Consider the following 24,928-nt stretch of genomic DNA (forward strand, 5'->3'; position numbering starts at 1 on the left):
CCACAGGTCTGAGGAATCAGGGTTGGTATGTTCGGAGGTTGCCAAAAACTAATCTCTCTGATAAAAGGAGATTTTAGTGGCACTGTGAGCTAGCTAATGCAAACAAGGCTAACATACGCGTTGGGGGTGCACAGAATCAGTCTAGCACCAGACCCACAGTGTATGCAATCCAAAAGTGCAGGTCCTGCAGGGGTACTATAGGGACTACACTACAACCTTTCACAGATCAGTTTGCAGGAGATTCCCCTCTATGAAAACAGATTCTATCATCCCTTATAAGGCCACTCGGGAGCCCTGGAAGGCCGTTATAATATCAGCCCAGGAAGGCTCTTTTGAGGACGGGGCCCTCCTTGCATCACTTTGTGAGCTCCCGTGTCGTGTTCGCCCCAGGTGGCAAACTGTTAAATAGTAACAGGCGGTCTTCTCATCCCCCATGAGAGAGAACAGCGACGACCCAAGTCAAATGAATCAGCAGGGAGCATTGTTCCAGACAGCGCCCCCACCTTCCCCAAATTCCGTATAATATAGATTCAAATCCCGCGCACACAGTCCCACTTGCGCAGATAAGCTTCTGATGCCCCGCTGCTGGATCTCGTAGTGGCGGTGGACTGCTACCCACCCAGAGGTCCCGTCGGGCCAACCCCACTCCTCATTGTCGGGTCGGGGCCCTCAAGACTCCAGTCCAATGGTAGGATGAGGCGAGCCACTTCAGTCCATTGTAGAGCACCCTGACCCCAGTCACAGGGCCCAGGCCAGCATGAGGGGCACCAAGCACTCTGGACTGCTGCGGACCTCCATGATGATGTACCACACCTCCCGCATGCAGGCAGGCCCCAGACGTTACTTGTGTGTCCACTGCGAGGAGGAGGATCAATAGCTACACACCACCGGGCCCCTCCCCGCAGCAGGCAACCACTGAAGACAGGAGTGTTCTGAAGCGCTGCAGGCTGTGCACAAGCAGTCTTCTCCCCCAGCACTGCAGGCAGCAGGGAGGGGCTAAGTAAGTGTTTAGGCCCTTAGTCTGTTGGCCCACAGATACCTCTGCGGGCCTCCCTAGCAGTTTCCCAGGGGCCCTCTAGAATCTGGTTCAATGGCCTCCGCAGTAGGGCGCACCTACGCCTTCACAACAGTGCAGGATAAGGCTCTCCCGTCAGTCATCTCACCCCATTGCCATGACAGCCCCCACTGCCAGAGGATGGACTGTGGCCGGTGATTCAGAGGTCGTTCCCAAGCAGGCTCGATGTCCAGCGCTGGTTCAGGACAAGCCGTGCAGTGTGCAGCCCCCTACAGGTACTCCTTACCAATAGGGCTCGGTCCTCGTAGTAGCCCAGCAGATCTGGTCAAGACAAGGCAGACCTCACCAAGCAGGCCTGGCCCTGGGTCAACGATACTCCAGAAGCCACGTGGCCACCTGTAAACCCAGCGCAGTTCTCTCTCTCTCTCTCTCTCTCTCTCTCTCTCAATGGCAGGGGCCCTATGAGACAGGAGGACAACACCCACCAACCCCACCACCCTCACCCCAACAAGAGGAGATATTTATAGGGGATTTACAGTCGTGTTGGAGGCAGGAGAGCAGAGGGCTGGCCATCTTGCTTGGCCATGCCCCCACCGTAGGACATTCTTAGGATGTAGAATCTCTGGTTAGGAGTACTCATTAGAAAATTAAATAAGCTGAAACGTGTTAGCCTGCCTCACATTTTGACTAGAGTAAATAATCCATTAGGCAACCATGTGATTTGCGACATAATACTAACTTATCCAAACTTACAGGGTACTCAAGTGAACTGCTGTGAATTCCGTTGAAAAAGATCTCACCTCATAAAAACTAACCCCTACACATTGCTATGTAAAGAGAAAATTAAACTGGAATCTAATGTACCCCGCAAATCTTTCCCCTCAATATTTAAGTATATAAAAGCAGGAGCATGTAAGCCATCTTTTACTCTGCATATTAATAAATATTCTTTATTTTGCACATTGCGCTTTTACATATTACATCCATACATTTTTCAAATGGATGTCTACTTTTGTAAAATCTTATATTTAGCTCATTGTCATTTCTGTACAGAATTATACGTACAATATAACCTTTGCCACTAAAGTTCTTTTCTTTGTAAATCTCATAGTAAGAGGAACAGTGAATGAAGAAAGAGGGATGATTTAAACATAAGGCAGGCTTGCAATGTTATTTGAACTATTACATACAAGCCTGTAGATAAAAATTAAAGGATTTAACCTCCACCATTTTCCAAAACATAAAAAATGACAAATGAAGGAAGGATTAAATTAAAGAAATCACATTTCATTTTAAGAAAAAGGTTTTGCAACACCAGGAGTAGTTTGATAGGTGTGAAAAAAGTGGGAGAGAAAGCGCAGTAGTCATCATGAGTGTTTCAAAGAATGACAGAGCTAGTTTATGTAATGTTTTAGTTTTAATTTGCCCCGGCTGTTGCCAACCGGCTACTACAAATGGGCCTTCTGTGGTCATTTAAGCGGCAGTAGCTGTTAAATTTATCCTTCAGGCGCTGTCGGTACTGTTGTCGATTGATGTAAAAGGTCTGGTGGTTTTCCACAAATTCCTGTATTTCATCTGGTGGGATACCGGCCTCCTCATCTAATGTACATTCAGATTCAGCCTGTGGAGAAAAACAAACAGTGATGAGAGAAGCCCTTTCCTTGAAGTTTGTCTCTGAGATGAGTTTTCACAGTTTAAACAGCTTTTCATCACACATGAAAAAACAATTGCACGATCATATAAAGCAAGATAAGTGGTTGTAATGCTACACCAACTTCTTTTATGGCTGGGGATGTACTGGGTTTCATCTATGGCAAGACAGCCTGAACTGTATTGATAAACTGCATGGAGATTTAATGATTCAGGAGGGCACTAAGCAACACCAATCCATGAAAAAACACATGAGGTCTATCACACTTTCAACCCTGGGGTGGATTAAAGAACACAACCTGAACCTACCAAATACATGCTTCATGTAGCAGATATACTGTAAACTTTGAAACAAGAACACGTTGCCCTTTTGGGCATTAACAACATTATGGTGGAAATATGCACAAAAATGTGAATCTAGATTACTCATGCTACAAAATGTATAATAAAATCGGTCTACCTGCATTCAGTTGTAGAAAAACAGAAGAATATGCTGCATATTCTTGATGGTATACCCTGTTCTAGTGTACCTCATGAGTGATTCAAAGGCCTGCGATGGGATTAAAAGTAGCACCTACATTGTAAGTAGTTGGAAAGCCACTCCGGCCTTCTTCTGGTCACCGAGCTAGCTTGTTCATCATGTTTCAAGTGACGTATGCCCTTCATCATACCTTAATTTAGAACATGGACATAGGCTCCACCTATATTTACCTTCTCCTATAGGTGACAGAAACTATATACTTACCTAGCAATGTAGGGGTTAGGTTGATGTTTAAATTATATCTTCAGTATATGCTTCAGTATAACTGATAGATTATACTGATGATAGGTTTAATAGGTAGGTAATAAATGACTAGTATTTTTATACATCACATTTAAAGAAATTGTTTTCTTACCTGTAAAAATAGCTTTGCAGCACAGCCTGCCATAAATTGTTAGGTGCTATGGAAATTCTATGTCGGGACCGGAGGTGAAGATTAGGCTTCAACTTTCACTTTATTACATCCAGCAGCCATTTGAAGCTTAAACATACAAAACTACATTTCCCATGAGGCCTAGGGAAATAGAAAATGTCCTATTACAGCCAATTAGCAAGTGTCCATCCATTCAAAGTGCCCGAGGACACACTATCCTCCTCTTTGTTCGCTGCTCCAGCAGCTAAAGAGAAGTGTTTTCTGCTCTTTTAATGTGTGTATGGTTAAAATCTGTCTTTGCAGACAAATACTGTTGTAAAGATACAAAAATATTGTGCCTGGTTTTTATTGATGCGTGGTGCCCAATTTATTGTTTGTTTTTCATCATGGCGCGGGAACGGTATTCTTTCGCGCCCGCGTCTGAACGTGTGTCGGGCTCTTGACGCATGCGATCTTCCGACCACCAGGGGAACCGCGTTTTTTAATTTACGTACTAAGCGGGTCTTGACCTCCCGCACAGTAGGCGCATCGTCTTTCACCTGATAGCAGAGGCTTGGTGACGTTTGTCCGGCCGCAAGCTCTGGTGGAGGCAGTACATTTTTAGGTTTCGCCTGGCGATCCGCTGCGCAGCAGCGTTCGCGCAGGGTCGAAAACTTTTGTTTACAGTATGGGGGACTTGAACACGCCCCTTCTTCCATTGGCTAGCTCCATAAATGGAGGCTAGCCATTGGAAGACATCGTTGTCAATCACTCTTTCCCCGTCAGAACGCGATTCGGGGGCGTTTCTGGGTCTTTTTTTAAGTCCCGCCCTCTCCTCTTCCCATTGGCTGGAGTACACCCTTTCACGTTCCCCACGTTTCTTTCAGTGTTACGAGCACTTTTCACTGCTTGTTAATATCGGTGTTCGTTTTATTATTGATTTTAATTCTTAATCTTCGTTTGTGTGTATTCTTTTATCACCGTTACATGCTTCATGTAGCAGATATACTGTAAACTTTGAAACAAGAACACGTTGCCCTTTTGGACATTAACAACATTATGGTGGAAATATGCACAAAAATGTGAATCTAGATTACTCATGCTACAAAATGTATATTAAAAATCGGTCTACCTGCACTCAGTTGTAGAAAAACAGAAGAATATGCTGCATATTCTTGATGGTATACCCTGTTCTGGTGTACCTCATGAGTGATTCAAAGGCCTGCGATGGGATTAAAAGTAGCACCTACATTGTAAGTAGTTGGAAAGCCACTCCGGCCTTCTTCTGGTCACCGAGCTAGCTTGTTCATCATGTTTCAAGTGACGTATGCCCTTCATCATACCTTAATTTAGAACATGGACATAGGCTCCACCTATATTTACCTTCTCCTATAGGTGACAGACACTATATACTTACCTAGCAATGTAGGGGTTAGGTTGATGTTTAAATTAAATCTTCAGTATATGCTTCAGTATAACTGATAGATTATACTGATGATAGGTTTAATAGGTAGGTAATAAATGACTAGTATTTTTATACATCACATTTAAAGAAATTGTTTTCTTACCTGTAAAAATAGCTTTGCAGCACAGCCTGCCATAAATTGTTAGGTGCTATGGAAATTCTATGTCGGGACCGGAGGTGAAGATTAGGCTTCAACTTTCACTTTATTACATCCAGCAGCCATTTGAAGCTTAAACATACAAAACTACATTTCCCATGAGGCCTAGGGAAATAGAAAATGTCCTATTACAGCCAATTAGCAAGTGTCCATCCATTCAAAGTGCCCGAGGACACACTATCCTCCTCTTTGTTCGCTGCTCCAGCAGCTAAAGAGAAGTGTTTTCTGCTCTTTTAATGTGTGTATGGTTAAAATCTGTCTTTGCAGACAAATACTGTTGTAAAGATACAAAAATATTGTGCCTGGTTTTTATTGATGCGTGGTGCCCAATTTATTGTTTGTTTTTCATCATGGCGCGGGAACGGTATTCTTTCGCGCCCGCGTCTGAACGTGTGTCGGGCTCTTGACGCATGCGATCTTCCGACCACCAGGGGAACCGCGTTTTTTAATTTACGTACTAAGCGGGTCTTGACCTCCCGCACAGTAGGCGCATCGTCTTTCACCTGATAGCAGAGGCTTGGTGACGTTTGTCCGGCCGCAAGCTCTGGTGGAGGCAGTACATTTTTAGGTTTCGCCTGGCGATCCGCTGCGCAGCAGCGTTCGCGCAGGGTCGAAAACTTTTGTTTACAGTATGGGGGACTTGAACACGCCCCTTCTTCCATTGGCTAGCTCCATAAATGGAGGCTAGCCATTGGAAGACATCGTTGTCAATCACTCTTTCCCCGTCAGAACGCGATTCGGGGGCGTTTCTGGGTCTTTTTTTAAGTCCCGCCCTCTCCTCTTCCCATTGGCTGGAGTACACCCTTTCACGTTCCCCACGTTTCTTTCAGTGTTACGAGCACTTTTCACTGCTTGTTAATATCGGTGTTCGTTTTATTATTGATTTTAATTCTTAATCTTCGTTTGTGTGTATTCTTTTATCACCGTTACATGCTTCATGTAGCAGATATACTGTAAACTTTGAAACAAGAACACGTTGCCCTTTTGGACATTAACAACATTATGGTGGAAATATGCACAAAAATGTGAATCTAGATTACTCATGCTACAAAATGTATATTAAAAATCGGTCTACCTGCACTCAGTTGTAGAAAAACAGAAGAATATGCTGCATATTCTTGATGGTATACCCTGTTCTGGTGTACCTCATGAGTGATTCAAAGGCCTGCGATGGGATTAAAAGTAGCACCTACATTGTAAGTAGTTGGAAAGCCACTCCGGCCTTCTTCTGGTCACCGAGCTAGCTTGTTCATCATGTTTCAAGTGACGTATGCCCTTCATCATACCTTAATTTAGAACATGGACATAGGCTCCACCTATATTTACCTTCTCCTATAGGTGACAGACACTATATACTTACCTAGCAATGTAGGGGTTAGGTTGATGTTTAAATTAAATCTTCAGTATATGCTTCAGTATAACTGATAGATTATACTGATGATAGGTTTAATAGGTAGGTAATAAATGACTAGTATTTTTATACATCACATTTAAAGAAATTGTTTTCTTACCTGTAAAAATAGCTTTGCAGCACAGCCTGCCATAAATTGTTAGGTGCTATGGAAATTCTATGTCGGGACCGGAGGTGAGGATTAGGCTTCAACTTTCACTTTATTACATCCAGCAGCCATTTGAAGCTTAAACATACAAAACTACATTTCCCATGAGGCCTAGGGAAATAGAAAATGTCCTATTACAGCCAATTAGCAAGTGTCCATCCATTCAAAGTGCCCGAGGACACACTATCCTCCTCTTTGTTCGCTGCTCCAGCAGCTAAAGAGAAGTGTTTTCTGCTCTTTTAATGTGTGTATGGTTAAAATCTGTCTTTGCAGGCAAATACTGTTGTAAAGATACAAAAATATTGTGCCTGGTTTTTATTGATGCGCGGTGCCCAATTTATTGTTTGTTTTTCATCATGGCGCGGGAACGGTATTCTTTCGCGCCCGCGTCTGAACGTGTGTCGGGCTCTTGACACATGCAATCTTCCGACCACCAGGGGAACCGCGTTTTTTAATTTACGTACTAAGCGGGTCTTGACCTCCCGCACAGTAGGCGCATCGTCTTTCACCTGATAGCAGAGGCTTGGTGACGTTTGTCCGGCCGCAAGCTCTGGTGGAGGCAGTACATTTTTAGGTTTCGCCTGGCGATCCGCTGCGCAGCAGCGTTCGCGCAGGGTCGAAAACTTTTGTTTACAGTATGGGGGACTTGAACACGCCCCTTCTTCCATTGGCTAGCTCCATAAATGGAGGCTAGCCATTGGAAGACATCGTTGTCAATCACTCTTTCCCCGTCAGAACGCGATTCGGGGGCGTTTCTGGGTCTTTTTTTAAGTCCCGCCCTCTCCTCTTCCCATTGGCTGGAGTACACCCTTACACGTTCCCCGCGTTTCTTTCAGTGTTACGAGCACTTTTCACTGCTTGTTAATATGGGTTTTCGTTTTATTATTTATTTTAATTCTTAATCTTCGTTTGTGTGTATTCTTTTATCACCGTTACGGTACGCTTAATATTTTTTTTTAGCAGTCGCTGCCGTTATCTATTTATATACAACTACCTACACCGACGGATTTGAAGAGATAAATTGCGGTCATAAGAAATTGAGGGGAGTCAGACGTTTAGCATGTGGCTGTTTTGAATCCTATTTTTATATGTTTATACGTACGAATGATATATGTGGTTAGCTGGATCCTGGAATGTGGAATTTTCAATTCATCGGGTGCAGTAAAAAGTCGAGGAGACCCTTTACCCACTGCTTCAGTGGGCTGCCCATTAGTCGGGCACCTGTGTCGCGTGGACGCCTCCACCCTTGTGTCTGGTGCCTCTGCGCCCGTTGATACCTATACTGTCCCTATGTCTGGCCGTCTACTCAGTCACCTGTGCATAACATTGCCCTGTGGCGGCACTCTGTATCCTTCTGCGTGGACCACCCTCGCGCAGCGCCCTCGGGTCTATCCCCCACCCTTTGGCCCGCTTGGCGAGCTAACTTGAGCCGGCAGAGGTGCGGGAGGAGGCGCGGGGGAGATGCCTCAATGCGCAGCAGAATTGTTACACACTGTTTGCTACCTCTTACTTTTGTTTGCTTTCGATACTTGCACAAGTACCACCATTGCAACGTTTGTTCATGTGCTGGAGTGTCCTCCATTTATCACAGTATTATACCTCTACTTGTACTTTGTACGCTTTTGTAACCCTCACACGTCACTTTTCTCGTCGTGTAATGCACAGTTTGCTACCTCTTGTACTTTGCTCACTCACGATTGTCACTTTTACCTCATGTATTGTAACTTTTACTTTTGTAATTTGTTCACTTGTAATGTTCTCTTATATGTATTGTAACTTTTGCTTTTGTAATTTGCTCACTTGTAATGTTCTCTTATATCAGTTCTGTTCCTTTTATGAAGCGCTCTGACACCTTCGGGTAAAGTCCACGCTATATAAAATCGCATTAAATAAATAAATTGCATCAGACGCTTCCTCAGAAACTGCCTGAAGCGGCGGACGAGGGAGTGGCCCGCATACCGGCAGCCAGCCGTTGGCTCCTTGCAGCCCGGTCGAGTGCCCAGATATCAGACAGGGTACTGATGCCCGCATATTAATAAAAGCCAAAACTTAGAACATGTTGCTGTGCTTAGATGTAAATGTGCAGTACTGCGAGTATACAAGGGCCTGCCTCCCTTGTAAGCTGTGAATATTTCATTTTGGGGTACCACATATCTATTTACATTTAAGGTGTGATTTCCAAATGTTGTCATCGTTTTCCTGCCCCTTTGTTTTCAATTATTTTAGTATAGAGGCCTTCAGCTTTTTTCCCTCCACAGAGTTTTATTGTTCGAGAAAAGGTTTAATATACTGCGCATTGAAAGAAACTAGATACAAAGAAACAGAGATACAAAGGTTCATAGAATGCTCTCCATTTTTTTATTCTCTTTAAATGCAATATTTGGAAGGCGGTGTCTGTATGTAAAAAAATAATGTAAAAAAATCACGCTAGAGGTCTCCTGTACAGCGCAGACACATTCCCAGTTATTGTTGGGCGCACCGATGGGACAGACAGATTATGTGTGCGTGAGAGATCATTTGTGTGTGTGGAAATAATTGCAAGTGTTTGCGTCAAAGATTGTGTGCGAGAGTGTGTATGTGAGAAAGTGATAATTATTGTGTGTGGTCGAGAGATTATGTGTGAGTGTGTGTGAGATTGTAAGTGTGTGTGCACGATAGAGACAGACCGATTGTGTGGGAGAGAGAGAGACTGTGTGAGAGAGAAATTGTGTGTGGTAGTAAGATTTTATGTGTGCGTGTGACCCTCTGTGTGTGTAATGTAATTACAAGTTGTATGGCTATTGACATTGTAAATGACAATGCCATTTATTTATCTGTTTTCAAATCCAACACAAATAAAAATGTTGTCATTTACAATGCCAATAGCTCTAACTTTGGCAAAGGCGAGAACGTTGCATTGTAAATGCTTGTTTGTGTAGTGGTCGGGGGAAATCCCCAGTTCTTTAAGAGCCACTGCCTGGAGCGGAACAACCGTTTTAACGGGTAAGACTCGCTAAAATTTGATTACCAGGGACGTTTCCTGGCAGGTGAAAGTTCCCTAAATATGATTAAGGGAGGACTGGTCCCAGGTCGATAGGCCCTGATACCCCTTTTTTCCTCCAGATTACTGAGAGATCACTAAAATGGAGGATTCGGGAGACTATTATGAAGAGGTGGTTACTTGACTCCCTATTGAAGATCACTTTTGCCAAGTGATGGATGTGTCAATATTTAAGGCGGTGAGACCCCTCGATCGAAGATCTTACAGGGCCCCAGGCCCCCTTACCTCCAGAGCAGCCTTCCACATCATAGTCCGAGTCCAAACGCAAGCCCTCTTTTGCCTCGACTATCCAGACCCAACCAATTTGGTTGATTCCCTCCAAACCTCTGCCAGAGATGGAGAACCAAGTAGACGCTGTCATCCTTCTGGGGCCTCCCCGCTACAAATCTGAATGCCCAAGACCCTGTTTCAAATATGCTAAATCCAGACGACCGGTTATCGGTGGAATGCACTTAGGTGGCGTCCTACGTAGCCACCAAATTGCGGAAACTAGACAAAGACGTTAGGAGCTGCCTTAAAGCCAAACTTGGACATTCCTACCCAACAAAGTCGTGCCAAGGGACGAGGCAATGGGTCCTTTAAGGCCCCACAAGCTGAGTGTAGAGAATCCAGAGGGGATCAAGATTGGGGGCAGAAGCTTTTTTTCCCCTCAACTGGGCAACCTTGATGACCGATGCTTGGGTTCTTCAGACTATCCATGGTTTCGAAATAGAGTTTTACGACGCATTTCCAACCTTCCTGTCCCAAAATCTCTGTGGTTCCCTGCAGATCAGATGAATTTGGTGGCCGAAGAACTAGTCAGTCTGTTAGCGAAAGGGGCTATCATTCCAACTTCCCTCCACCCCCATTGCTTCCTCAAAAAATGTATTCCTGGTAGAGAAACGAGATGGGGCTTACCGCCCAGTCATAGATCTGAGTGAGTTCAACAACTGGCTGGTATACCGCCACTTCAAGATGGAAGGGGCTCACCTCTGGGATCTCTTTCAGGTCCAAGACTGGATGGTCAGGCTGGATCTAAGGGATGCATATCTCACAATCCCTATTTTCCTGCCTGTCAACGGAGGTCTCAGATTTTAGAATTTATATCCCTTCCTTTCGGTCGGTCTTCCACTCTGTGGAGTTTTACCAACGTGATGAAGCCTGTGGTTAAGCACCTACGGTCTATAGGGGTCAGACTGATAGTCTACCTAGACAATATTCTGATTCTGAATCAGTGTCATTGAGGGATGTCCAAACATTTTCTTATGACAGTTAATTTACTGGAGTCTCTTGGATTCGTGATCAACATAGCAAAGTAAATTATTTGCCCGCACTGAAAATTCAGTTCCTGGGGTTTATAGTAGCCTCTATCAACGCTACTCTGAGTATCCACTCATGAAAGCTCTCCAAGATCAAGCACGAGCTCAGACATACTCTTACCAAGACCATGAGCTCTTTACGCCATTCAACCAGAATAGTGGGTCTTCTATCTACATCAATACAGGCCGTTTTCTGGGCCCGTTACATTATCGCACTCTTCAATGCCTCAACATTTCTAACCTGTACAAGAGTCTAGAGTACTCCCAATTTGTTCCTCTTTTGGAGGAGGTGGAAACAGTTCCAATGGTGGATACCGCAAATGGAGGCGTGGTACAGACAGCGCAATCTTCGGTTCCCAACGAGCCATAGTAATAGAATAAGACGCCAGTGGTTCGTGTTGGGGTGGTCAATGCAAGGAGTTCTACACAGGAGGAAAATGGTCCTTTTCAGTACAGGCCCTGCACATAAATTGCTTGGAGCTACTGAGAGGGTCGTTTGTTAGGCCAATGTTGGACCAAGGGCAGGGATCAATGTTGTGTACTTCTCAAAATGAACAATAAAGCAGCAGTCCGCTATGTCAATCATCTAGGCGGGATAAGATCTAAAAATCTGTCGGACTTGGCAAGACTCAAGTCTTTGGAAGCTCCACACACAAGTATTTCTGGAACTCCAGAGTTGATGGGGCACATTCTAGAACGATCTCTTTGCCACTCATCTGGACAATCGGCTGGAGAAGTATCGCAGTTAGCGGCCGGATCCCCGAGCAATGACTGTAGAAGCATGCCTCCAGGATTGGAGCATGGAGAAAGGGTATACTTTCCCTCAGTTTGTGACGTTCATGAGATTATCGGCTCAGGTGCGATGGCAGCATGTGGATCCATTGGTTATTACCTTAATTTGGAGGTCGCAAGTCTAGTTTCCGGTGGAACTTTCCTGGGATTTTCCAATCCCTAAACCGGTTTCCAGATCCTTTTTAGGATGCCCATGGGAATCCCAATCAGCTGCTGCTCACGGGTTGGCTCCGCCTCATAATGTGGCGGATTACAGGAAACTCTGAAAGATTCCAAGACTTTCAGTGGAAGCTGCCTATTTACTCACAAAAGGCCTGGGGAGACAGTACCAACAAGAGATACAGCTCCGCCTGGTCTGGATGGTGGGGTTGGTGTTCTCAACGACAGGTGGAGCCAATGGGGACAGAGTTTGTCCACATTTTTAATTTCTGGGCCTTGTTAGCGGCAGAGGCCAATTAATACGTTTACATCAGCTATGTGGACGGGACATGTTGCGTTAGATGGTCTGCCATTGGGGGAACAGCCCCTTGTATGCAAACTCCTCAGGGTATAAGACTCTTGTCCCCCAGAACCTCGGTATTATACTTTATGGGACATGAATACAGTCTTGAACTTGTTTAAATCCTGGCCTTCTAACAACTTCCTCTCTAGGAACCAGATGTTGGCCACGCTGGCTACCTTACTGTGCTTGATTTCCTGCTGTAGAGTATCAGATGTGAGAGCTCTGGATCTGACAGGTAGAGTATTTTCTCCAGAGGGAGTTACTTTTCTATATTTCTAGAAGAATGAAATGCAACTCGAAATCAGTGTTGTGTCCCTCCTCGCGGAATGTACCGAAAATTGTGTATGGTAAGAGCACTCAAGGCCTATGAGTCTATGACTGAAGATATATGCCCACAGGGTGAAAGGTAGTTATACATAGCGCTCACAAAGCCACACAGGGCGGGGTCATCCCCCCACTATCGCCAGATGGGTCCGCTGGGCCATCCAGGAGGCAGGGATTGATATTTCCCACTTTGGAGCTCATTCAGTACGAGGGGTGATGGCCTCACACAACTTTACATTGGGAGCTCATTTAGAGGATATACTAAATGATGTGGATTAGCACCTTTAAAAGGCTTTACTTCAAACCGGTTACAAATCGGGCTTCTTTGGTGGTGGATAAGCTTTAAACTAGCTTACTGCTCTCCTCCGGTCCCGACAGAATGAGAAATCTCCTAGCTATCGTAAAGGAAAGTTTCAAGGACTAGCCCACCCTGGCATTGGGATATCCCTCCCGATGTATCTGCATTGAGCATGTAAGTAATATATTTTCAAAGTATAAATATCAGTTTGTGGTCTGTGGGAAGATGCTTTCTGTACCTGTACTATGAATATTCTGTTTGAAGGAATGCTCTTTGAGATTTGTTGTTCTTTGGATGGTTAAAATGCTTCCTTTATTTTACAGGAGCTGAGGACTGAAGACAGCACCTACTAGCTGTTTTTGCAGGAAGAAAGAGGACAATAGAGCATCCTTTGGAAAAGTTGAATGGCTAAACACTTGCTAACTGGCTGCTGTTGGACATTTTCTATTTCCCTAGGCCTCATGGAAATGTAATTTAGTTTTTTAAGCTTCTAATGGCTGCTTGATGTAATAAAGTGAGCAAAGTTGAAGTCTAATCTTCGCCTCAGAGTCCTTAAAAGAATTGAAACTTTCTTTTTACAATAGCTAGGACAATTTTCATTATTAAAGTATGTTTCTTTGTAAAAAGTATTAGGGTCAATAGTGGTACATGTCAGTTATTTTAAGCTTGTTTCTGTATGAAACCAATATGCAGTTACAGGGTGTCTCGCGCTATGCGATTTTTTTATATGCTTTGTCTCATTAATAGACATACTGTGTGTATGTGTTTGAGTCTTAATGTTACACTAGCTTGTAGAGGCTTTATGGGTTTATATTCGAATTTATACAAATGAAAGACGCAAACGGATATTGTAAGCATCTGTCTGTGGCATGTAAAACTGTGCATACTCCTGTTTCAGTCTTATGCAACTTGTTTTACTTCGAAGAAGTCTTTCGAATCAAGGCATCGTGATTCCTCCTATGACTGGCCACTGAATGAAGTTTGCGCATGGAAAAAGAGAATGACAGAGAAAAAGAAATCGAAAGGCAATTGGCAACAACCTGAGGCCTCCATGGAAGAGGGTGGTTGCATGGTAATCTACAGCACTACAAGCCACAAACAGATGCTCACAGAGTAAATAACGTTTTCCTTTCGTGGAATACGTAGCTTTAGATATACATGCTCTGCACAGAGTGTAAAGCAGTTCTCCTCTAAGAGGTGGCTAGCAGGAGGATGTTACAGAGGACTGAAAACGTGGCAAGACTGCATGGCCAACATTCGCTTGTTGGCATACTAAAACATCCACGCAGTAGTGCTTAGAGAATGTGTATGGTGTGGATGAAGTATATGCTTTACATAGATCAGGTATGGGAATTTTACCAAGACAAGCCATGGAGGCTTGCTTTTTTAAGGTAAAGTGATGCCTGGGTGGGGCAGGAAACTGCCTCTTGTATTTGGTGTAGAGAATCTACATGAACTTGGCCTGCCAACTGGTTAGACCAGCTTTGCAGGCAGCATTGCCTTTTTGTGTGTTATGTCCTGCAAAAGGGTTTTGTCCTATCAATGTAGTTCACAAGGGCTCTTTTGACACCTAGTGTGTGATCAGCCCTCTTTGCCACAGAGTCTGGGTGTGAGAAGAAAACTGAGTAAAATAGCTCGATAAAGGTGGAAGGAAGATACCACCTTGGATAGAAACATTTGGTTAGTCCTTAAGATGACTATCATTATTCATATGGAAAAAAGATTTCTGGAGAGTAGAAGTTTGAAGCTCACTCACTCTACTGAGAGATGTTATGCCAACTAGGAAGGCCTTATTCCGAGAGAGGAACTGGGGAGGGTACAAACGAAGAGGGTCAAAAGGAGGGCCCATGTTAGGAAAATATTGGAGTTCCAAACAGGATCTGGCTGTAACCTGGCTGGATAACATGTTTAAGTCCCTCCATAAATGCGTGGATGTCTGGGACTCTGAACAAGGAAGAATGGTCTCTATTTTGCAGGTAAGCTTCAAAAGCAGCTAGAGATGGATAGATGTGTAGGTAAGGCCTGGGGTTTGCAGATAAAACGGGTAACAAACTATGCCTTGGACCACTGGTTTCAATGGGTCAATACGTTTGGAAAGGCAGTAATGGACAAACCTTTTCAATTTGGCAGTGTAGCAGGCACACAGGGTGGTTCTGTGGGCCTCTTTAAAGATGGACATACTTTAAGGAGGCAGATTGAGGTAGCCAAACTCCCAGAAACAAATCGCAGCAGTGAGATGCCCAGGGTTTGGGTGCCTCATGGTGCCCTGGTTCTGGTTCTGGGTTAGGTTTGGCCGCTTGGGCAGCTTCTTGTGGGGGTACTAGGGATATGTCAAGAAGAGTGATAAACCAGGATTAGAGTTGGGGACGTGTGCCGAAGCTTCCTGGCCATGAATGGAAGAAGTGGGAGAAGAACAAAAGCACAGGCATATATCCCTGACCAGTTCATCCATAGTCTATTGCCCAAGGACATTTGGCGATTTCTGCAGTACCGAAGAGGTCTATGTCGGGAAACCTCCAACATTGGAAGTACAGGAGTAGGACTTGCATCTGCTCACCAGCCCTGCAAAATCCTTTTCTACTCCCAGTAGGTACTCCGCCAGTAGATGGATCTTGTGGTGGCGTGTTCACCACCAAACGTACTGTCCTATCGCACACAGCTGTTGTGTGCTGCCTTGTTTCTGGAGATTATGCATGGCAGATATATTGTCCCTCCGGATGACCACTACCTTGTGTTGTAAGTGGCAGAAGAAAGCTTTGAGAGCTAACTATTCTGCCAGCAGCTCTAGGTAGTTGATGGAAACTCATTTGGTGAGGTGCCCACATCCCATGAAAGGTCAAGTCATACAGATGTGCTGCCCACCGTGGGATGGTCACTTGTGGAACTGGGCCAAGAAAGAGCCAGCCCCACAACTGTTGCTGTTACACTACGGCAGACAGTGATGGGTGCTGGCCCAAATGAAGAGTCTCCTTTTGTGAGAAACAGTGTCCTGGATTTTTGGAGGAGGTCTGGTACCAATTTTTCTTGTCTTTCTGGTCTGCAAGTGGCTGAAAATCTGTTCTGGCCAGGCATTGCACTCCTCTTGGAGACGCTGAAGAGTGGGATGCTCCAATTACTCGGATCCATGGAGGAAGAGGCTTTTGGTGCCCCGCGCTTCGACATCAAAAAGTCTTATGGCCCACAGGCACCGAAGGAGCGTCCAGTGTAAATGGCGTTTTCAAAGCTGAAGTGGGCTTCTTTGGTGCTTTCAGTGTTGGCGTTGAAGTTGTTGTTGATGCGCAGGGCTGGGTCTTGTGCCATTGCTTCAGTGCATGGGGCTCAATCGGACTCTGAGCTTTCTGTCAAACAAGTTATTTACCTTTAGTAACGCCTTATCTTGTAGAGATTCTTTCTAGCCCCAGATTACTTACCTTAGAATGATCCCCAGGTGTCAGACTGGATCCAGCAGGAAATTATTTTGTGAGCAGTAACCCTACGTGCCAGTAGGTGGCATTGTCTACACTGGAAATGACATGTGCAGTGCCTACATAGGCTCCTTAAATGGAGCAAGGATCCATGAAGAACAGTGATCACTGGTGTGTGGAACCAGGGCCCTGAAGAAGGAGTAGCCCTATGCCTACAAAACAAGTTACTTACCTTCGGTAACGCTTTTTCTGGTGGATACAGTATCTGCCTGTGGATTCCCTTACCTTGTGAATATCCCCTGCACCAGCATTCCGCGGAAACTTTTTCCTAGCTCTCCACTCCAACGAGGTCATCACAATGCCATGGCTCCGCTCGAGACTCCGCATGACGTCTCTGGTGCCATAAGAAAGCCTAGACGGCGTGAGGACGTCAGTTCCACCCATTTTTTCCGTGCCTCTGAGGCGAACGGGTGGACCGACCAGATTCAAAGTATACCCAGTACACAATATTCCTACAACTACAAAAAGTGCAAAATTAATAAGGAAAGTCAATAATAAAAGCATTTCCTATAAACCCACTCAAAGGCAGATAGAAGAAACAGTACAAAATAAACATGTTAAATAATACCAGTTTTAAGGTATACAAAGGTGGACATCGGGGAGGAAGGTGGGTCAGTGAGGAATCCACAGGCAGATACTGTATCCACCAGAAAAAGCATTACCGAAGGTTAGTAACTTGTTCTTCTGATGGATACATCTGCATGTGGAATCCTCACCTTGTTGAATAGAATCCCACAGCCGTCCCACTCCCGGATGAGGGTGTCCACCCTTCTATACCAAAAGGTCCTGCAGGACAGAACGCGAACTGACCAAGTTGCAGACTTACAAATGTCCACTACAGGAACACCTCTGGCCACAGCAGAAGTAGATGACTTGGCTCTGGTGGAATGATCTCTAATACCTTCAGGCAGCTCCTTACCAGCCAGGGCGTAGCAGATCTTGATGCACAAGATGATCCATCTGGATAGAGTGCACGTGTGCACAGCCTTGCCCTTCATGTGTCCAATGTCGCCCACAAAGAGGTGATCATCCAATTGCAAGCCTTTAATCCTTTCCAAATAAAAGCTAACCGCTCTTTTAGGATGCAGGCGGTGAAGTCTCTCCTCCTCCTTAGAAGAGTGAGGGGGAGGATAGAATGCAGGAAGGGTAATGGAGTGCCCTAGATGAAAGGGAGTAACCACCTTAGGCAGATTGCAGCCCTGGTCCGGAGGACCATCCTTTCAGCAGGAATGGTCTAAAACGGTGGTTTTGAACTGAGAGCCTGAAGCTCACTCACCCTCCTGGCTGAGGTAATAGCCACAAGAAAGACCATTTTAAAAGACAGGAGTCTCAAAGGACAACTATGTAAGGGTTCAAATAAGGGGGACCCCATCAAGAAAGTCAAAACAAGATTTAAATACCATTGAGGCATAACAAAGGGGGAAGGCGGAAACATATTGGTAAGACCCTTAAGAAATCTCAAAACAATGGGGTTTTTAAACAAAGATGGCTGATCCAGCAAACAAAGAAACGCCGATAAAGCCGACAAATAGCCCTTAACAGTGGCCACAGCACAACCCTGCTGAGCCAAAAAAAAGTGACCAATGAAGAACATTTGACCAGTGGGCCTTTAAAGGATCAATGGACCTCTATCCACACCATTTGACACATGTAGACCATCTGTAGGAGTAAATAGACTTAGTGGAGTGTCGCATGGATGATAAAATAACATCCACCACATCTGGCGGGAGAGAAGGAACTCCAGTTGCCCCATTGAATCTCCAGGCATGAAGGTGAAAGCTCTGGAGGTGGGGGTGTAGAACCTGCCCCTGCTAGAAGTGGTCTGCCCTGAGAGGGAGACGAAGCAGAGGGTGCGATGAGAGGTGAAATAGATCTGTGTAGCACACCCTTCTTAGACAATCCAGGGCGATCAATATAACTTGGGCCCGGTCTTGGCAAATCTTCCTCAGAACCGGAGGAATCAAGGGTATGGGAGGAAACGCGTAAAGGAGTTGCGAACTCCAATCCATTTGAAACCCATCCCCCAGCTCTCCCTGCATCAGTTACTGGAGCCTGCACAACAACGTGCAGTGCGCGTTCTCGTGAGTGGCAAACAGGTCCAACCGAGGAGACAACCAAATCTCGAAGATGTGATGGACCACCTCTGGATGAAGCCGCCACTCGTGATCGGCCGAGTAATGCAAACGGACTGTCCACACGAACATTCAGCACACCAGCTAGATGATTTGCAAACACACAAATCTGACGGTCCTGAGCCCAGGACCAGAGTCGCAGAGCCTCTCGACAGACGATACAACCTTACACCTCCCTGATTATTGATGTACCACATCGCGGTAGCGTTTTCCGGCATGACCTGAACCGACTGACCGTGAAGGGAAGTAATGAAAGCCTTTGGTGCCAAATGTAACGCCCGCAATTCCAGAAGGTTGACGTGAAGCAACCTTTCCTCTGGGGACCAAAGACCTTTGACCTCCAAATCCCCCAGATGAGCACACCACCCTAAAGCGGAGGCATCCGTGATCACTGTGGCCACCAGCGGAGGAGACTGAAAGGGCTTTCCTTGAGACAGGTTGCACTGCACACTTCACCAAGTCATCTCCGCTGCAGCGTCTCTGGAGATTCTGACTGACTCCCAGAGATCTCCATTGTGCTGATACCACTGCCTGTGGAGGCACCAGTGGAGTGCCCTCATGTGCCAGCGTGACTTTAGGATAGGGATGTGAGAATACGCATCATGCAAATCTATCGACACCATCCAGTCCTCTTGCTGCAGCACCAGAAGAACCTGAGCAAGGGTCAGCATTTCTCCTGTTTCAGGTAAAAATTCAAGACCTCGAGGTCCAGAATCGGACATAACCTGCTATCCTTTTTGGGAATCAGGAAATACTGGGAGTAGCATCCCTGACCCTCTCCTGCTCCGGGACCACCTCTATCGTACCTTTTTGTACTAAGACAAGGACCTCCTTATGGAAAAGAAGCACATGATCTTCCGAACAAAAGCCTTGGCAAGGAGGGTAAGGAGGAGGGAATTCCCAAAAAGGAACAGCACACCCATTCTCTGCAAGATTTAAAACCCAGAGGTCTGAAGTGACTGATTTCCAATCCTGTAGAAAGTGGGACAGCCGACCACCCACAGGAAACACATGATCCAGGATGGGGGATCTAGGGCTGCTTTCCTGCATTACCAGGGGGAGTAAGTGAAGTAGAGGAGGAGGAGAGATGACAAGCCGATCCACGTTGGCGACACCTATTTCTCCCTCTTTAGGATTTGTAAAGAGGGTTTTGCTGCTGTTATTGCTGAGGCTGTAGTGGCTACGAATGGAAGACCTTCCAAACCCTCGATACTTCCTATATCCAAACCCTCTTGACTGAGTTGCCAACCCTAAGGACTTTGCCGTGGCATTGCTATCTTTGAACCTTGGAAGAGCAGACTCAGCCTTCTCTCCGAAAAGCTTCGATCCATCAAACGGCAGATTGAGGAGGGTAGCTTGTACAGCTGGAGAAATCCCAGAGTATCTAAGCCAAGCCTGTCTCCTGGTATAAATGGTGGAGCTCATAACCCTGGCCACTAGGCTGTGTCAAGGCCAGATTGTATAACCTGACTAGCAGCAGCCTGTGAATCCGATAAAAACCACCATAAAATTATCACGCTCTTCATCAGGCAGCTTGGGAGCGAATTGTTTAACAGAATCCATCAGAGCGTGTATGTATCTTCCCAGCAAACAGGTAGCATTGGTTGAATTCAACGCCATGCTAGAAGAAGAAAAGACCTTCTTGGTTGATTGCTCCAAGTTTTTAGAGTCCCTGTCGGCAGGAGCTTGAGCAATCACGCTTATAGACTGTTAAGAACAGGACGATTGTACCGCCAAACTTTCAGGGGACGGATGAGATGAAAGAAAGGCAGGATCTCCGGGAGCTGTCCTATATCTCCTTGCCACAGATTTCGAAACACCAGGAACTGAGGGAGGTTTACGCCACACTTCCAGAATAGGCTCAGTTAAAGCCTCATTAAATGGCAACAATGGTTCAACTATCGAAGACAGAATCCAAAACCTCTGTGAGCAAATTTGGCTTGTAATCTGCTGTAGGCAATTGCAAGTCCAAAAGCTCTGCAGCTTTCCTAAAATTGGTATGATAGGGAGCCACCTCCTGAGGTGGTGAGGCCCTTGAAGAAGAAAGCTTCCACTCTGGAGAGGTGTCCAAGCTACTAGCCTCCTTAAGCCCCTCGATTTTGTCGACAGACTCCATTTCGCCTTCTTCAGCCTCTTCCCTTTGAAACTGTTCTTCCTCCAACAGTCTCTGTGCCTCTATTCTTGAACGTAACTTCAGTTGCGGCATTGGTGGTGCTACATGAGGCGCCAATAGCTCTGGAGGTGATGGTGATGGAGGATCCGAAGCAGGAATCAGCGCCGTTGAGAGGATGGGCCTCCAGATGGTGCAGGGGGACTATACATACAGCGTCGGAGCCGGAAACTGCCATGACTGTGCCATCGGTGTAAACGGCACGAAGGGTGCCTGGGCATATTGTTGAGACATGCCCAAATTGAAGGCCAGCGGACCCACAGGACTCGAAGGTGCTCTGGAGGGGAAGGCTGCCTTGGCAAACAGGCCATACATAGCATTTAAAAAATGCGAAGGATGTGAACCCAGTCCAGGAAATGGAGGATATGGAGCAGAGTCAGGATCCACACGAGGTACATACGGTGCTGGAACAGCCGGATCCACAGGCAGAGCCACAGGTAGTCTCATGCTCAGGAAAAGGTACGTCCTGCACCGGCACGCCTCCCAAAGCCAGGGAGCCCATCGGCGTCGCCGACTGCGCCGGGTTACCTTTGGGTGAAGGAGAACGTACCGGAGTCACCAAAGGAGATGGCAATGAAGATATCAAGTCCTTTTGTCGATGTTGAGGCGCTGGAGAAGGTGATCTCGAAGAACTTCCCTTCGATGAACGATGCAGAGAGCCATGCCTCCTCTTTTTCTTATGCTTCCTCGACTTCGAAGAATGCGAGGTCGACGACTTCGACTTAGACCTTTTCCGACCCCTCTTCTCCTTTCTTGCTTTCGCCATGAAGAGTTAGGCTTCTCGTTCCTTCAAAGTCTTCGGGTTCATCTTGCGACAGCATGAACATCCCTAGACGTCGTGGTCCGACGATACATTGCGTAAATTGAAACCTTTCCTTCCTCCCAAGGATTTCAAAACTGCAGTCCAAGCCTTGGTCATCCCAAGAGTGGAATATGGCAGTGTTGCACTCTGTGGTCACCCCTATCATCTATAGCACCATTAAAAGCCTCTATTAAAGCTGCAGCCAGTCTTATCACAGGCTCCAAAAAAAAGGTCACACATCACTCCTGATCTAAAAGCTTTAAACTGGCTGCCCTACGAAGCCAGAATACATCTGAAATTGCCTGTATGACCCACAAAGCTTTACACCACAATTCCCTCAGTTATCTCGAACAGAAACTCACAATACCTGGTGGATCAAGAGCGACAAGAAGCGCAGACAATCTTCTTTTGAAACCTAAGAGATTCCACAAGAAAAAAAACCTACAAACGCTCCTTTTCAGGAATGGCGCCCAGGATATGGAATGCCCTCCCTCCAGAAATCAGACTTCTCATCTACAGCATCCTTCAAAAAAAGAAGTAAAAGCTCTCCTCCTAGCCAAATTTACATGAACTCTGATTATTGTAATCTGGTAACTCAATACTTCTCCTCCTTAGAATATTTTGATTGTATTTTTGCATGTAATCTGGTAACTCAATACTTCTTTCACGAGACTATTTTGTATTGTATTTTTTATGTTTATTGACCTCCTGCATCTTTATCCTCCATAAATTGTTTTTGTTTCCGTTTTTGTTTAATCTTTAGTCATCGGCATGTTTAGTCACACTCTGTCTGTAAAGTGCTCTGATATCCGTAAGGATCTTGTTCGCGCTCTATAAAACTTTTTAAATAAATAAATAAATACACACCACAAACAGTCCTCATGGGGGTCAGTGATGGACACATTCTCTACAGAACTTGAATACTGACTTCTTCGAAGTCACAATCGCAAAGCTACAGTAGAAACCTAGAGAAATAATGAAGTAAATTGAAACAGAATGGAGAGTACCCGAAAATAGTTACGTGTCGACGGTGCGGAAAAAGGGAACTAACGTCATCACGCCGACGAGGCTCTTATGGCTCCAGTGACGTCATGCGGAGTCATGGCATCGTGACGACCTCGTCAGCGCGGAGAGCTAGGAAAAAGTTTCCGCGGAATGCTGTCGCAGGGGATAATAAAAACGTGAGGAATCCACAGGCAGATGTATCCATCAGAAAATCAGTTTGCATATCATGGTTGGTGAGTAAGCTATGGCTAGATAGAGTCTCTACCTTACTAAAGATAAGTAACTTGTTCATCTGATAAGAGACTTCTAGCTGCAGATTCCTTACCTTAGAATAGATACCCAAGCAATACCTCTCCAGAGGTGAGTCTGCAAACTTGATTTAGACTAGGAAGTTCTGCAGGACTGAACAAGCGAGTCCCGACACAACTAGACTATCCAGACAGCAGTGCTTGATTAATGTATGCATTGATGCCCACGTTGCTGCCTGGCAGATGTCTAGAACCGGAACTCTGCGTGCTAAAGCAGTGGTTGTAACTTTGATCTGCTTGAATAAGTAAGCAAATCCTCTGGGGGTTGCTTCTTGGACAATGCGTAGCACAGCTTAATGTAGAGCACAATTCGCTTCTGCACAGCCTTCCCTGTTTTGGCTCTGCCATATCCCAAGAAGAGTTGATCATCCATCTTGAAAGGTTTAGTGCGGCTAAGGCAGGATGACAACCCTCTTTTTGGGGGCAACCAGCGGAGTCTCTCCCATTCCTTAGATGGGCGGAGCGTAAAATGTGGGAAAGGTGATGGACTGGCCTACGTGTAACAGGGTAACTACCTTCGGCAAGAAAGATGCCGGGGAAGGAGGAGAAGTATGGAGGCTGAGATGACTGCAGTTAACTGACCCTACGGGAAGACGCAATTGCCACCAGATAGTGAGAAGCCCAACAGGGCAGGTATGAAGTGGATCAAAGTGAGCACACATTAGAAAGGTAAGAACCTGGTTAAGGTCCCAATTGAGGCATAACTAAGGGAGTTGGAGGAAATAAGTGTTGCAAACCTATACGAAAACTATTTACAGTTTGGCACTTCAAGAGGGAAGGCTGATCTGGCAGGCTCAGGCCCCACTGCAAAGCCCGCATTTGCCAGCGAGCATGTGTCACAAGCCCAGCAGGCTCATTGAAATTCAGGAGAAAGGTTGAACTATCAGTATCATAGCCTGAATATCCTAGACTCACTGTTCTGGAGGGTAAGCATGAAACTGCATTGTGTTCAGAACCTCTCCAATGAAAGGGAGCATCCGAGATGGGGTCAGGTGTGACTTTGGCATGTTGATAGTTCTCCCCACCGACGTCAGGAGGTCCGACAGTCAGGAGGTGGGAGACTATTTTAGACTCACTTAGTGGTATAATAGTTATAAATGTTGAATTAATTTCAGCTAGCTTTCTGGGAACTATACTGAGCCATGTATCAAAGTCTCCAATGTACTTGCATTATATCTATTTGTACATCTTGATTCACATGTGCTTTGAGTTCCTTAGCTAGAACTGAATATATCTGTATATGATATTCTAAATAAATTCAGGAAAAAAATGGAAATAAAAGAAAAAACTGCTTAGAAGCAGTAGGCTTAGAGAGCGGAACCAAATAAAGGGATGAAGGGGCTGCATGCCACTAAACATTATAATATGAAACCATTTTACCCTGATAAAACACAGCTACAGATAATGTACAGAGTTGGCATTCACCGCAGGTATTTTAGGTGAACTCCCCAGAGGTACGGGATGCTCTACTTGTTGAGTAAGAGGGCCCAGACTGTCTCAATATCTGCATGAGATTTTCATAGCTTTATTTATAGCTGTGCTATGTTAGATATAAAATCAAACAGTGGTGCCAACACTACTTCAGAGGCATTTCTGAAGAAAACTCGCCCTTAAATAATGATGCTGGAAAAAGAAAATGAAGACATTCTCACAATTTTGAAAACATAAAACCCACTGACGGTATAGGGGGCTTAACAGTGTTCAAAAATATAGACTGAAGAACTGAACGAAGGGTAAAGAGAGAAGTATACAAATAGTTCAGCAAGAAACAGAAAAATACAAGAACATTTTAACACCAGCCTTGATCACAATAACTTGAGTGTTTTCGAAGGCTGAATTTTGCATTTGTTGTAAGGGCGGAAAGAATATTCCTATGGCAGTGGATTCAGCACCAAACTGCTGTGATTCATTCTTTGTTTGTTTTCTCTCTACCTTTACCTTGGTCTGGTGTACAGAAGGACCATCCAAAGAGGGATAAGGCACAGAAAACATTATCCCGTTTTTTACATTTTGTACTTCTCTCATTTTATGATGCAATTTATGGCTAAAACTAG

The 24,928-nt window shown here is 45.3% G+C and overlaps 1 protein-coding gene across 5 annotated transcripts in view; it reads right to left on the bottom strand.

The window, feature by feature from the left end:
- Positions 1–1,937: 1,937 nt before the first annotated feature.
- Positions 1,938–24,928, bottom strand: part of GGNBP2 (gametogenetin binding protein 2) — a 668,014-nt gene continuing 645,023 nt past the window's right edge. For all 5 annotated transcript variants that reach the window (XM_078679788.1, XM_078679790.1, XM_078679791.1 and 2 more), the window contains one exon: positions 1,938–2,636. In XM_078679788.1, the coding sequence (XP_078535914.1) occupies positions 2,433–2,636 (204 nt within the window). In that variant the 3' untranslated portion in view covers positions 1,938–2,432. The remainder of the gene's footprint in view (positions 2,637–24,928) is intronic.

Source organism: Lissotriton helveticus, chromosome 3_1 (assembly GCF_964261635.1).
Source record: "Lissotriton helveticus chromosome 3_1, aLisHel1.1, whole genome shotgun sequence".
Lineage (NCBI taxonomy): Eukaryota > Metazoa > Chordata > Amphibia > Caudata > Salamandridae > Lissotriton > Lissotriton helveticus.